Source organism: Amborella trichopoda, chromosome 10, assembly GCF_054954075.1.
Source record: "Amborella trichopoda isolate Santa Cruz 75 chromosome 10, AtrichopodaSantaCruz75HAP2 v2.0, whole genome shotgun sequence".
In the NCBI taxonomy this organism is placed as follows: domain Eukaryota; kingdom Viridiplantae; phylum Streptophyta; class Magnoliopsida; order Amborellales; family Amborellaceae; genus Amborella; species Amborella trichopoda.
In genome coordinates, this window is record NC_142345.1 from 3524430 (window position 1) to 3540307 (window position 15878).

The following is a 15878-nucleotide window of genomic DNA, read 5'->3' on the forward strand; positions in this document are numbered from 1 at the left end:
ACAAACTTGAAGACAAAGCAACAAAATAAGGTATCCAAGGGTGGGGCGTGCCACCCATGTATGGTATGTGGGGACTCACCTAATACCCACATGGTGGGCCCATGTGCACTATGGGTTCCCATGTATTTTTTTTAATAAATATTTTAAAATTTAAACAAAATGAATTTTAAAACATTATATCTTTGTAAATTAATAACTTCATTTTTATAAGTCCAAAAATAAGAAATAAATATCAAATGACTTATAAAAATTCAAATAATAAATCTAAAATAATTTAATAATAAAATCAACACAATTAAATTAATATGATGGAAAGTGGATCCATATGGTTCAAGAATTCAATCAACGTTCATGGGTATTCCACCTTCAACTGTGGACTACAAACTACACTTGCTTTATCGATTCGACCACAGCTCTATGGTGCATAGGGGTATCTCTTGCACATGCATATGCTTCACCTAAAGGTGGATATCTAGCTTTCCCAAATGATCTATCTATATGCATACCGTGTGATGGAACATGGATGAGATTTTGGCCCTTATCTCTGTAAGCCTACCATCACGCACAAGGGTCACACAGTCCATCGGCTCACTCATTTAGGCATAAGCTCCGATCTCATCAAGGGCTAACCCAAAAACCCTTCTCGGTTTTTTTTTTATGCCCGGGTACCTTAGGTTTTCCAACGGACTGGCCTAGATCGTCAAGTCACAGTCCGTTATCCGTAAATACCATTTGCTTAGTATGGTCTTCGATGGACATCACTCCCACTGAATTTATGTTCCACTATAGTAAATGTTTTTCATTACACACTCATAAGACCACATAAACCCAACAAGGTGTGCCTCTAAAATACGTCGAAAAACGATATTTTGATTTTATAAAACCATCTAGTTGATCATCTTAATATTGAAATATATGGATCTGGAAAAAAAGAGAAAGATTGGAAGTCCCGAAAATAATACATCTTGTGATACATTATCTAGACCATCTATTTTCAAGAATTTCATGTGTTTATAGATCTGTTGGATTTGAATCATTTTTGGAGTTTAGAATCTCATAATTAGAGAGGAAAATAGATTTATGTGTCATTTTTTACACCAAAATTGTATCATATAACAAAGTTTGGAAGTGGTTGCAACCTTATGCAGACCACACTATTTGTATAAAACTATAATCATTTGGAAAAGAACCCGGATTCTATGCGGCCAAGCCCATATATGTAGAACTACGGGCCTCTTAATAAATCTTTTTTTGAAATGGATTTTAAGACTTAATTTTTAAGGACATGTAATCTCTAACATAGAGATCATGAATATGAATAAATAAATAAATTTTAAAAAACTAAAATAATAATTCTAGTAATAAAATATTTGGACCATTAGTTTCTGTTATTTTTAGATGGAACACTTACTTACATCCATCTTTAAGATGGATGCTTTACACTTTTTGGACCGCATATGTAGAAATGCAGTTCAATCCGCATGAAACAATTTTCCTTTCGAAAAAGAGGAATGGGATCGGAGATTGATTACCTTTGTATGCAAATCTCACAAATACTTCGTGCCAGCATATGTGAAATCAAGCAATCAAGATGTGACATTTCTGTACATAAAATCAGAATGAATTTCCTCATATTTTAGCATGTCAGATGGTATACCTTTGGCCCTACAATTTCTAATCCGGTAGAATTGATTATGTATTTTTAGTAAAAGTGACCATTTATTTTAGTAAAAAGTGGTCACAATCACTTTTAGTCATTGTATATGAAATCTAATAGATGAAAGTGTGTTACCAACATTCGAGAAATATTGTTTTGGACCTTGTGTCCAAATAAGGACACATCCTCAACAATCCTTGTATTCAAAATAAATGGTCTCATTATATATATTTCTTTTTATATAAGGGTATGGTTTGCATATGGTTGCAACCTTAAATAATCAAAGTAAGGTACGGGCCTTCAAACTTTGTCATGGAATTTTGATTTCAAAATTTTTAGGATGGCCAAGAATCTATTTTCATCTCTTATTATAAAATTTTAAACTCTAAAAAATAGTTTAAATCAAACAGATCTATAAACGCATGAAAATCTTAAAAATAAATTATCCAGATAATGTGTTGTAAGATGTATGAAAATATTTTTTTCCCCATATCGAGACATCTCGATGTGGAGATGATCAATTAGATGATTTTCTAACGTCAAAATAGGCTTTTCCAATGTATCATTGAGGTACACCCTAATTCTACAATTTAATGTATCAACCTTATATAAACTCGATGTGGTTTGTACATGGCTTAGGCCCTAAATAATCAAAGTAAGGTGCACTTTCAAATAATGTCAAAAGATGTCTTTTCTGCCCAAAAATCTTGATGATGGCCTAAAAATTTACTTTCATATCTAATTACAAAATTTAAAGCTTAAAAAATAGTGTAGATTAAGTAAATCTATGAACACTTGAAAATCTTGATAATTAACCGTATAGATAATGCATTACAAGAAAACACCACTTTCAAGATTTGAAGTCTATTTTTTGTAATGTCCATATATCTAATGGTTGAAATGATCGGATTTAAAGATTTTTCCACATCGAAACAACTTATTCTAGTAAATTTTTGAAATAAGCCATTATTTAGGGCCTCAACATTATATACATTTTTTCCATTTAGACAATCCATTTAGAGAAGGAAAAAGTTTATATAAGTATCTTACCTTATAATGTAGAACTACAGATGCCCCTCAAAAATCAATAAGAGGTAGTTTTAATGTTGAAAAACCTTTTGATTGATCATCTGGATATCGAGATATATGCCTATGAAAAATAAAAAAAAATTAAGTTTCAAAAATAGTGTATTTTACAATATATTACCTACATCGTCTATTTTCAAGATTTTCATATGTTTATAGATTTATTTGGTTTTAATTATTTTTAAAATTTAAAATTTTACAATTAAATATAAAAATAAATTTTGAAATAATCCTAATAATTTTACTTCAAAATTATATACCATAATAAAATTCAGACAGGGCCGTATCTTTATACTTACGAGAGCGTCCGTACGACAACTGCGCCTTTTACAGAATAGTCCATCAAATTTCAAATCAAGACTCAAAGCTCATAAATTTTTTTTATTAAACTTCGCAACACATCCCAAATCATAAAGATAACTAATGATTAGGATACTTGTGTATCAGAAAAAAAAATAGTGTATAAAATCTCTACAATATATGTATTTTCTAACCCCCGCCCTCTCTCCGGCTCTTCTTTCTCTACACAGTGGATAAGCTTCTAACTCCACAATTAGTGAGCATTATTTCAAGTAAGCTTCTGTTTGTTTCTCACTCTATTTTGTAGATCTGGGCTTCTTGATCCTATGATTTCAATGGGATTTTCATTCACATAGTCATCGGTCCTTCAAATCATTGAGCCAGATTCTCTCAAAAAAGCCAGTAACCATGCTTTCCACATGTCTTTCACCACCCTGTGTCCCCATTTTAAAGCCCCAAAGGCCTCAAAAAGTGGTGACTTTGGGTAATGGAGAAAATCGATTCTCTCTCATGGATTTGTATATTCAGAAAAGTGGGCCTTTTAGTGCTAAAGAAAGGGGTGCAACGCATAGAGCTCCCGCTTTCACTGCAAAGTCCCAGGTTTTACAGAGGGCTTTAGCCATGGTTGCTTCCTTTTCGATCATTCTGAGCTCAAATCCAGGTACCCAATTAACCATTTTACTGTGAAATTTTTTAGCACTGCAAAATTGAACTATCAATTGTTCAGGAAATACACAAAGGTTTCTTTCTTGCAACACTTTAGAGAAATTTTGTGCTGGTTCTTTTATAATCTGGGATTTTTATTTTATTTTTAATTCATGGAGTTCAGTGGTCATTGAATCCTTATTTTGAATTTTGGGTTTTCCTGATATTTGCTGAGCTAGAACCATTGTATAAGGTCTCCTCTGTTTTCCCTTTCATTGAGGAAATTCAGTCCTTAAGCATGGATGACCTTCCTCTATTATTTTCTGCTTCATTTATCCTTCTCTCTTTATTGCTACATGGGGTTTTTGGAGAGAGAGAGAGAGAGAGAGAGAGAGAGAGAGAGAGAGAGAGAGATGGGGTTTTGTGTAGAGAGGGAGATGAGTTTTTGTGTAGAGAGAGATGTGGGCTGGAAATTGGGTTTACGTATTTCAAGTTTTCAACTATGCTAACCTGATTGAACTTCTTCTCCTTTTCTCTCTCCCAAGAGCATCATATTATGATGCATAATTTAGTTGGTTGCCAATTCTTGGCTTGTTGAAATCTGTTTTTCTTTTTCCAGTTTTGCATTAGTAGCATGCATTAGTTTTATCATTAATCTCGAAACTATGAACACTTTTCAAAGCGTAACGCATAATGAATGTTACATCTCCTAACTTCTTTTAAACAGGAATTTCACTGATTTTGGTATTAAGTGTGTGACTGCCAATTTCATTAGAGTTCTCTTTAGCTATTTATGCAAGATTAGATGTTTTCCTTTTCTTTCGTCCTTAATTTGGTTACGTTTTGAAACAGGCATCTTCTGTCTAGTTTTGATCTTCATGCAAAATCAAGTGCTTTTCTTTCCTTCCTCAATTTGATTGTATGCTTTAAAACTGTTTTAGCCCCACTTATTAAGCGATAATACTAGAAAGTATGAAAGAGTTATAAGAGGTAGTTTGGTTTTGGAGTTTTCCTTTACCCGGTTTTGTAAAACTCAGGTTTCCTTCATAAATGGGTGCTTAGCACCTGATTCTTACTAAAGACACAGGTCTCCAATTAATCCATTTAGTCCAGTCTTGGGGTTTAGGGAAAGCCTGCTGAGAGTGTGTTTTCTTAACATCTGGTTTTGTAGGACAACCAGTTTTTTTCCTACTCAGAGCCGAATGACCCCTTAGTGAGTGTGGGTTTAGCCTTCTAAGAAAAGAGAGAGATTGCTAATTGCTATCCCCTCGCCCGTGCCTTCTCCCCCCACCGCCCCCCCCAAAAAAAAAAAATACCCTTCATTTGTATTTCTGTGTGTAGCTGTAGCACAAGGTGCTTTTGTGATTAACTTTACCTCCCTTATATACGAGAACAAAATTTAATAATAATAATGATGAGCCATTATCAACCAGGCCAATTCACGTGCTTCTCGATATTTTCCTCTATTGCAGTTCATGCAGGCATACTCTCTGGGTTCTCGGGCTTGGAATCCATCCCTGGTCCTCAGCTTCCACAGTTTGATTTCTTGACACGATTCAATGGTTGGTTTGCCTTCATACCAAAGCTCCAATAATAGTTAATCACTTTTTCCATAATTGAAGTATCTCAAAAAACTTAAGGGGAGTTTGTTTGAACTTAAGTTTTATAGACAACCATATTCATCCTAATGAGCAAGCACATGAAAAAAAAGAAGAAAATAGTTATTTTGAGGAGATATAAAATACATTAGATAAAGGTCATCCATCTCAAGAAAAAGGGAGTGAGAGAGCTCTATTTTTTGGCTTATGATTGACAGTTTAAGGGAGCTAATTCTTAAAATCTCCATTTCTTACTGGTGGGTGGATGTGTGTGAGTGTGTGTGGGTGTGTGTATGTTTATGTGTGTGTGTGTGTGTGTATGTTTATGTGTTTGTGTGGGTGTGTGTATGTTTATGTGTGTGTGTGTGTGTATGTTTATGTGTGTGTGTGTGTGTGTGTGTGTGTGTGTGTGTGTGTGTATGTTTATGTGTGTGTGTGTGTGTATGTTTATGTGTTTGTGAGAGAGAGAGAGAGAGAGAGAGAGGGAGGGAGGTTGGGGGGGGGAGGGCAATTGTTAGAAGTAGAGAGACTATGGAAATGAGAGATGGGCCAACTAAAGAGTGATGGGAATCGATGGAGAGAGAGAGAGAGAGAGAGAGAGAGAGAGAGAGAGAGATTGTCTTTTTTTCTATTTGTCTGGACATTGGATATGTGTTTGCATGCAGAAGAGAACCAGAAGAAGTATGCTGAACAGGATGCTAGGTTTAAGTCCACTACCGTGCTTAAAGAACTATTGGAGCGTTCCAAGTTGAACAAACAAAGGTAACCTAAGACTATGAACTTTTAATGCCCATGAATTGATTGGTGAGTTTTGTTTGCATTCATGTTTGTGTTTGTGTATAATCTGTAGACAGCCATAAACTATTGACTTCAATTCTAACCGAGATTGGGTTGAGAGAGAGAGGGGGGATGGGACTCAATATCTTCTCTGCTTCCTAGCTTGAATAATGAATTTAATTTATACTACATTTCAGTGTATGCTGGTGTTTTTGTGTAGTGCCTTTTGATGGCTAGAAAGAAAAAGTGGGTCAGCTTGTTTGGTTTTTTGGGACAAAAATCAGGGGTTCAAACCCTTGAGCGCCCTCTCTAGGATTAGGGTTAGAGTGAGAGAGGGGATTGGTGGTGTTTTAAGTCTTCTTCTTCAATTAAATTCTCAGAGGAAGAGGGAGCTGGGGCTTTTGATGAGCACATAAGTAGCAAGGTTCAAATGAGAATAGCCTAGCAAATCCCATGCATGGGAGAAAGAGCAACAGAAAGTCAGTTCTTTTATTCTAGTGAAAATAAAGATACTGAATTCTTGGAATTTGGTTTTAAGAGTCTGGGCCGTTTTCATGATCTGTGCTCCCCATGTTCGCTTCACACCTTATATTTGTTTACTCAATCATTCTGATTGTTGAATTTGCTACGATAGAAGATTGTTTTCCATGTTATTTAAAGACAAGATACAAGGTCTGATAGAATTGGTGTGATCATTCTTAGGAACCAACAAGAAATTCAGGATAAATACTGCATTCGAGGTGCCGAATGGGGTGTTGGAGATTGTTCCACTCAAGGGATGACATCTGAAGACAGAGAAACTTTCATTGCCACCTTGAAAGCGAAAAGCACAGCAAAGTAACCCATTTGTATTTTTTTTAGTAAATGGTCTCTCTTTCTTTTCAAGTTAGATCAAAGTGAAGAAAAGTGTGCCCTCAAGAGAAAGTAATGTTCTTCAAATTTATATCATTGTATGTATGATCTTTCTTTGAAACATGATGGGGATTGAGTTGGCTAAACTCATTTGGATTTTCATTGGATTTCTTGTAATAGACAGAGGAAACATTTTTATGTGTTCCATACCCATGATTTGTGTTTTGAGAGCCACAACCGTCCGATCATGATAGGATGATTGGGAGTAAGCTGAGAAGTATGTTGAAAGTAGGTGTCAGTTGTGTTTGTCAAGTCTTAGATCAGATGGAGTCTTAGATCAGATGGCAAACAATGTCGTAGGTTGGCATTTGTTGTGTTTGTCAGGCCATAATTGATAGGTAATTTCATTGTCAGTTCATTGCCAACCATTCGATCTAGGACACATAGAAAGCTTGCCCTCTACACAATATTTGTAGATTATAAATTACATAAGCATGAACATCATATGTGAGGAGTTTCTAGTGTTCTTTGACTTCCATGTGGGGTTGGTAATGGCCAGGCCAGCCCTGGCTCGAGCTTCGCCTGGGTCTCCATAAGGTTGGCCCAAGCCTGCCTCATCTAGTATTGGGCTGAAGAACCCTTGGCTGGTCATGCCTAATAGTCTCAAAAGAAACAAAACAAAACCAAAACAAAAAAAGGCAAAACCGCAAGGCTGGTGCAGCCCTGTCATGCCCTGGCCCAAACTCAGCCCACGTGTGGCCCAGACCCTAGTATTACATAGCTCGGCCGGGACTCTCGGCCCAGTGCCAACCCTCCGATGATGATGATGAATGGCATGTAACATACCTTCTTACATATTTACATAAAGAGTAAGCCTTTAATCTTCCTAGAGGAACATTTAAAGATAATGTTTCTTTCTATTTGGAGCATTCTTTTGAGCTCCATACTAATATGTTTTTAGAAGTACTTTTGAAGGGCTCCTTCAAATGAGATAACAACTTTGAACTCCAAAAACGCTCCAGATCCGTTAGATCTATTTCCATTTTATATGGACAGTGTTGATCTAGTTGTAATAGATTTGGGCCACTTTTTTTCATGGGAGTTCCAGCCTCTAGGTCATGGAGTTATAAGACCGTATGGATGATATTGGGGAAATTTACATCCGTACCGGTTTTTTGAACCGTTAAAATGAAAAAGGACAAAATTAGGGCATTACTACTCGAAAGGATGACCTTGACAAAAATAGGGCATTATTACTCGAAAGGATGACCTTTGCGAAATTTTTATTTTTTGACAAATTCCCCATGGTCTGATTTTTTAATCATCATACCTTTTGGTAACATCAATTGCCCAATTAGACCTCATTTTTTGAAGATTTGAGGTGGTTCGATGTTAATTGCCCATTTAGAACTCATTTTTTGAAGGTTTGAGGCGAACCACATTAAGAAATATCAGATCGCGCTTAAACCTCAAATTTTTTGAAAGTTGAAGGTTGTCATAAAAACTAAAAAATAAATTTAATATGCAGTTTGGTATTTAAAAATCAGACTCGAGACAAACTTTGAAAAATAAATAAAAAGCTGGGGGACAAGGATCTCTGCATAATAACATATAATTTAGGACCATCACGTAATAACAGTCACATAAAATAGTACGACATAATTCTCCCATGATATTAACGAGGCCCATTATTTTATTTTTGTCGAATTCGAGAGCATGCTGTCCATCTACTCCCTCGGGTGAAATTCAACTCCTAAATTTTAAGAATGTAGTATCTTCAACATAGGAACTAACTTAAAAAAAACGAACAGTTCAAGTCTTACTCGTTGTATGGTAAAAAAAAAAAAAAAATGTTTCAAGTCTTACTGCCTATCCTTTTTTAGAGCTCCGCCTTGGGTCATAAAGAAGCTCTAGTCTTTGATGAGGAATTTCCTCTAGAGTCGCAGTCAACATAGAAAGAAGATTCACATTATTAAATGGTCTTTAGTTTGCATTCCTAAAAAAAAAAAGAGGCTAATGACACCTTACTTACTCACTAATTGGTGGTGGCATTTGTCGAGAAATCAGGGGCTTCTCTGGGAGAACATTATCTTTGACAATTATGGGAGAGAGTGAAAGAAAGATTAATGTGATTTTGTGGGGAATATATATTTTTATTTTTCTTCTTTTCACCCCTTTTCATTTCATTTCTTTTTATTATTATTATTCTTTTGGGAAAGATCATTTACAAGTAGTCTTATTACAATAACTCTTACTTCAAATAAAATAAAACAAACCAATCCAAGATCTTAAAAACCTTAATGCCACTCAACCCATTTTTTTTTAATCAAAAGAAAATATCTAAAATTCTTATACTTGAGAATATAAAAACAATATAATTAAATATAGCAAAAAAAAAAAGTGTCGGAGATTACTTCAATCGGGCTTATTATACCCTACACAGAGTCACTACTATCCGCTGGCACGGGATTAATGATCAACCTTCAATTTCAACAAGGAAAGCAAGTGTAGGTCAAGTCACACCAATAGAACATGAACCATTTTGATCACAAATCAAACCCTAGATGAATTCCCTTAGCAACCTAGTTTGAGAGAGATGGATTCCCTTTTTATTATACCCTAAAATCCTCAGCCATAAATCCATAGTTGAGAGATGGGAGAGAGATAGAAAGATAAAGTGCAGAGATTTTGGGTATAAACAATTATTTTTTATAGTCTTTAAACAATATTTGGGTTTCCTAGGGTTTTTCTTTGCTTGCCTCTTTTTGTGAGATTGAATATGAACCATTGATCTTGGGTGACTTGCGAGGTAAGAGATTTGAGTCATCCATTCTATAGATGGGCCATCAAGATTGTGGAAGATACTATAACATTTATCCCCTTCTTTCTTTTAACCATTATCCCATCAATATAAATCAAATAAAATAATATTACTCATAATGTTGTGTTTTATAAAAAATATGCACAAGACTTATCAAAGCCTTTTAAAAGATTCACTCAAATCTTCTTTAACCATTTATCCCATAAAAGATAAGACCCCCTAAAGTGGGGCGTGCCACCAATGGGAATAGGAAGCCCCAAAAATTGGGGTGTGCTACCCATGTGGTGGCTTTGTTGCCCCCACCAATTTAGGGCTTGGTGGACCCATATGCACAATGGGTCCCCCAATGCTATTTTTAAATAATTAAAAATCAATAAATGATTTTAGAATTAATTTGAATATTTAAAACATTAAAAATCAATATATTAATTTTTATAAATTCAACTTTTATCAATAAAATATCCAAAAATCTAGAAAAATTCAAATAATAATTTTAAAATCATATCATCATAAAATAAACACTATTAATTTCATAGATGGGATAAGGATCCATATAGTCTAGGAATAAATAATCTGGGGCACTCCACCTTCAACTGTAGACCATAGTCCACACTTGTTTTATCAACCAACCCAACGTTTTCCATGACCCACAGTCTATGCAAGGGCTCATTATTGCATGGGGCTTATTATTGGGTCACCAAAGTTTGGCTGATGAGCCAAGGGGTCGCAATCCTAGTCTGTAGATTTCAGGTTCTCCTCTAAAGATGGGCCAAGGTCACCTATACCTGATGCGACCAGAACTCCTATGACGCATAGGGGTATCTCTCGCACATATATAAGCTTCACCCTGAAAGGTAGTTTGCTTTTCCGAAACGATCTATCATTATGCATGCCGTGTGATGGTGCATGGAGTAGGCTTTGGCCCCATCTCTGAAAGTCACCATCACACATAAAGATCGTACAGTCCCTCGGCTTACTCATCCGGACATACTCCAACCTCATCAAAGGATGACCCATTAAAACCCTTACCGGTTAATTTTCTATGCCCAGGTAACATAGGTTTTTCCCAACTGATTGGCCTAGATCGTCAAGCACAGTTTGGTATCAACAAACATCGTTTGCTTAGTATGGTCCACGAGCGACCACACTCCTATTGAGTTCATGTTCCACTATATCATTTCATTTTACAAGCACTCATAAGGCATTTAATGGCCACATTCACCCAACCGAGACCAAGAAGGCCTTATTGCCCACCGTTCGCTTGTTAGAGCTAGAGTGTCCTGGGTGTGGAAAGGAATTCTTTCGGTGAGGAACTTGTTTCAGACTTACTCCAGGATGGTTGTGGGGTGTGGCTCATTGACTAAGTTCTGATATAGTAAATGGTTACTGCAATACCCACTTAAAGTAGCTTTTCCTGAGCTCTACCACAGGTCTACCTAGAAATTTGTGAACGTTGCTTCAGTAGTCTCACATTATGGTTTTCATCCAGTTAGGGAGGTTAAGCTAGACGTTCGACAGGTAAATGGGATAGTAGAACAACAATTCGTGAAAATGATGGAAGCCTTACATGAATTCTTCTAATATCCTTTCAGGAGGGATAGGCTGGTTTGGACACCTAATGCTAGGAGGGCCTTCTCGGTGGCTTTGTTGTATGACATTCTTTGCCATGATCCTTAGTTGGACGTCAACTGCAAGGTTGCAACCTTCTGGAATTGCAAAGCACCGCACCGTGTTAAGGCTTTCTTGTGGTTGCTCGGCCTTTGTCGCCCTCTAACCCTATACTAGCTTCAGAAGAGAGGTATGATCACTCACTTTGTGTGCCTCATTTGCAAAAGTGATGAAGAGAATATAGACCACCTCTTTGTACACTGCCCCCTGGCTTATGAAGTGTGGAACTGGGTCCTTAAAGGTTTCTTCTAAGTCCCTCATTCCTCTATAGATACTACACTTCTACAGATTGGGTACCCCCCACTCCCTTCTCCTAGTTTAGCACTATAGAGGATTCTCTAGGCGGCAATGATTTGGATAATTTGGAAGGAACGAAACCTTCGCTCCTTTGAAGGCAAAAAGAAAAATGTTGCTCAGATTATTAGATCAATACAAATTGTCTTAATCCTTTGGGGATCTGCGGTTGGTCCCTTTCGTCTGATCCCCAAGGACATTTCTCCACTCATCTTAAGGAGCTTCTAGTCTTCAGGAATCTCGAAGTGCCTCTTGGGTTAGATCTCCTGAAGGTTGGCTTAAACTTAATTTTGACAGAAGTCTTAGATTAGAAGATGGCTTGGCAGGTTACAGAGGTCTTCTAAGAGATTCCATTGAGGTGGTCGTATGGCAATATCAAGGAAGGTCCCATATCTGCGATATTAACGAGATAGAGTTGAGGGCTCTGATAGAAGGGATTATTAAACTGCAACCTCGAGATGATAGAATCATTATTGAGGGGGACTCAGCCAATGTCATCTCCTAGTACAAAAGCCCAGACAAGGTGCCTTGGGTAACGTCCACTATGGACGTCATTGTCTCTCAATTGCAGGGCAAGGAGGTGGACTTCCGACACATATTTCAATAATGTAATACGAAGGCTGATTCTCTTGCTAAAGAGAGCTTTGTTGTAACCGCTCTCTCCTTTTCGGCAGGGTTAGTTTTTTCTTCTTTGTTGCTCTTTGATCTTGTAACTTGTCATACAAACATACAAAAACTAAGGCCCGAGCCGCAAAATACAATATGTGGAGCGGGCCAGGCTAGTGCTGGGAAACCATAGCCCAAGGATAAGGACCGAGCCGGGCCGAGGCTTGGGTCAAGGCTATGATAGGGCAAACCTGACTCACCCTGCCTAGCCTTAATTTGGGGTGTCCACTCTTCTCATTTAAGCGCACCTAATAAAAATAGCAAAACATATAAATACCCCCAAAAAATTTAGTGGTATTTTGGTTTATTTAATTTTTATAAATATTTTTTGGTAGTTTTATTGGATTCGCCTATTTTTTAATATAGATCCTCAAAATTTCCAGTAATTTGGATTTATTGAAACAAACTTAAAATTCATATAAAAAATGTAATGATGATCAGTGGATCGTTCTAGATTTAATTTAGGGTATCAGGTTGAAATCAGATTCACACTATATATATAGGAAAACACTACGCAACGCCTATAGGCGAAAATGAGCAGTGATTTCGCTTGCCCCCATTACCGTTCAAATTTCATCGCGCGGTCACGATTGTCTGGTAGTATTTTATTTTTTATTTTTTTTTACAAATTGGAATGACCTGAAATTTGAAACAAATATTCATAAAAAAATAGGGAAATCTTTGAAAAATACAAAAAAAATATTTTACATGAAAACAATTGACCAAAATACCCCCAAAATTTTTGAGGGTATTTTGGTCAAATTGTTTTTGCGTATAATTTTTTTATATTTTTATTACATGTGCATCAATAAGATATACATACCTTCCAAATTTCAGGTCATTCCGATTTGTAGAAAAAAATAAAAAATAAAAAACTACTAGACAATCGTGACCGTCCGAAGAAATTAGAACAGTGATGAGAGTAGGCAAAAGCACTATTTATTTTCGCCTATAGGCATTGGGAAGACTTATATATATATTTTACAACCCTTCAAATTACAAAAATTCAAGATAGAGAGAGTTGTGAAGGGTAGATTTATTAATTTTGTAGTCTATTTTTTTAAAAAAATTACTTTTGTAAGGCAATTTTGTAAATATTACTACAAAACAAAAGGGTACTTTTGTCATCTCTATAAAGGGTAAAATTGAAATTTTAACCAAAAGACAATGACACTTTACAAATAAAGTTTTAGGACAATAACTTCCAAAATATGATCGTATTTTTGTTAAATTTCAAATTTGCTCTTGTTGAATGGTAAAGTTACATATTTAAATAATTTTTTAATAAAAAATAATGATTTTTTTGATAAATATACCCATCACAACCACTTCTAACTTGAACCATTGTATTTTGAGGGGTTGTTAACTCTAGACAAACCTATATATATATATATGTGTGTGTGTGTGTGTGTGTGTGAAATATATAATGAGACTATTTACCTTTGGTATAAGGTGGTCATAATTAATCTTGATCATTAGATGTGAAGTTGGATGGCTGCATTTATTTCATTGACCAAATTCAAAGTTCAAAATAAATTTTTTCGAACTTTGTGACACACCTAAGCTTCAGATTTCACATCGGATAGTTGTACATTATTGTGACCACCTTGTAGAAAAGGTAAATGGTCTCATTATATACAATCCCATTAGTTATTTACATTATAGGTAATTTTCTTTAATTTTTTCCCCTATAACTATTTTATTATGCTCTAAAACCCAAACTCACTCTCTTCTATAGATTTTCATTGGTGTCAAACCTTCGCAACAATTATCATTTTTCAATTATTATTGAAGTTTTAGGAGGACATTATAGTGTTTGTATTTTTTATCGAGAATTGCATAAGTTTTCCTTAACTTAATTAAGAAGTACTAATTTGAGGGAATTCATATAATTTTCAGAATTTATTAAGCCTTATCTATTATATCTCTACTGTGTAGTGATAAAAATATTTTTCATATCCTTTACTTTAAAATCGAAAGCTTTAAAAAATAAAAGCAGCAATTCATAATTTTATAACGAAAAAGCAATCCATCATCATATTTATTTATATCTGGAAAATATATACAGAAATAAATAAATAAAAAAATTCCGCTTATTTTTGTGTATGTATGGAGACCTTGTGACCGAATGATCTGCATGCTTTTCATTTCCAAGAGTGTAATTACGATATCAAGAATGTCATAGTTATTGTTTTTTTTTTCAGAAAAAAGAAGAGAAATTTATATGCACATCCCTGTTAATTCCCATTATTTCAAGTTCCGAAGTTTAACTAAGGGATTACTACATATATAAGTTTGGTGTATGGCATACATTTTAAGTTGTTTCTCAAAAACTTAGGGCCTTCATGGTCAGAAGATCTATAAGTTTGGACCTTGAAGGTTCTAGGTTGATCTTGGATCCCAAGAGCCACTTAGGCATCTCAAACCACTTCTTGGCAATGCCCAGGTCGCTTCTAGGATCTAAGAAAATTTTGGGACCTTCAATATTAGAATCTTGCAAGTTCTTACCTTGAAGATCCCAAGATGCTTCTAGATCCTATTTCCCAGGAGCCACTCTGACGTTGTCCTAGGAGAACTGTGGACCTTTAAATGTCCTAAGCTTATCCTATATACTTCCAATGTTGAAGATCCGAAATAGGGCAATTTGGAAAAAAAAAAAAAAAAAAGTTGAAAAATAGGTATGAAAGTAAGTATTAGCTTTTAAAGCAGATTTTAAATAATAATAATTATGGAGGATATTTACATAAATTTCTCCCATAAAGAAATAAAATACATACATTAATGTTAATCATATATATATATATATATATATATATATATATATATATATATGAAATCCTTGTTTTTTACTGCTATGAGGAAATATTCCTACCACAAATATCTAAGCCACGCTTCATAAAGTTCATCAAATATCACTGAATTTATATGTAATGTAACCTTAAATCAATAATATATGATGCCCCCACTGCCCATAGCAAATCGATTGATGAAATACTACATTTGCACAATGATCGAGAGGGTCTAATGGACATCCCAAGAATTTTAGTTTAGGAAGCATAGATGAATTTAAAATACACAAGATTTAAATACATAAATATTTAGAAAAATTTATGAGATTATAAAGTTGAGTATATTTGCTAGTATATATCTAAATAAAATATCAAAAGCAGTGTCTAACTTTAACTTCAACTTATGTACCAAGTCTTACATTTTGGGGTGGCAGCGGATCATGTAGGGATCCAGACCCGAAAAAATTTATGGGAACCAGACCTGACTCAAAATAAAAAAAATATTTAAATATTTTGTTAAATATAAACATTTGTTATTTAAATGTTATAATTAAAACTATATAGTTATATTTATTTATATATTATTAAAATTATATATATTAAATATTATTTAAATAATAACAGGTCGGATCCACGTGGACCCAGACCCAAATAATGTTCGGCTCTAATTTTTGGACCCATACTTGGACCCAGGTCGGGTCCGGGTCCCCTTGCAATTTGCTCAC

The 15878-nt window shown here is 35.1% G+C and overlaps 1 protein-coding gene across 2 annotated transcripts; it reads left to right on the forward strand.

Annotated features, from left to right (window-relative positions):
* Positions 1-3098: 3098 nt before the first annotated feature.
* LOC18438461 (uncharacterized) lies at positions 3099-7126 on the forward strand. Of its 2 annotated transcripts, none has more exons than XM_006848650.4 (4): positions 3099-3704; positions 5161-5250; positions 5952-6048; positions 6766-7126. In XM_006848650.4, exons 1-4 carry the CDS (start codon positions 3452-3454, stop codon positions 6902-6904), a joined length of 579 nt encoding a protein of 192 aa, XP_006848713.2. In that variant the 5' UTR covers positions 3099-3451; the 3' UTR covers positions 6905-7126. The 2 variants fall into 2 exon arrangements, with proteins under 2 accessions (XP_006848713.2, XP_020525679.1); XM_020670020.2 differs by having other exon boundaries at positions 3106-3704; positions 5955-6048.
* Positions 7127-15878: the final 8752 nt, after the last annotated feature.

Bases quoted from the DNA above. Each gene is read 5' to 3' on its own strand.
- LOC18438461 (XM_006848650.4), top strand. From the start codon at position 3,452: ATGCTTTCCACATGTCTTTCACCACCCTGTGTCCCCATTTTAAAGCCC. The intron at 5,251-5,951 runs GTTGGTTTGCCT...GTTTGCATGCAG, and splicing joins TTTCTTGACACGATTCAATG to AAGAGAACCAGAAGAAGTAT. The intron at 6,049-6,765 runs GTAACCTAAGAC...GATCATTCTTAG, and splicing joins TCCAAGTTGAACAAACAAAG to GAACCAACAAGAAATTCAGG.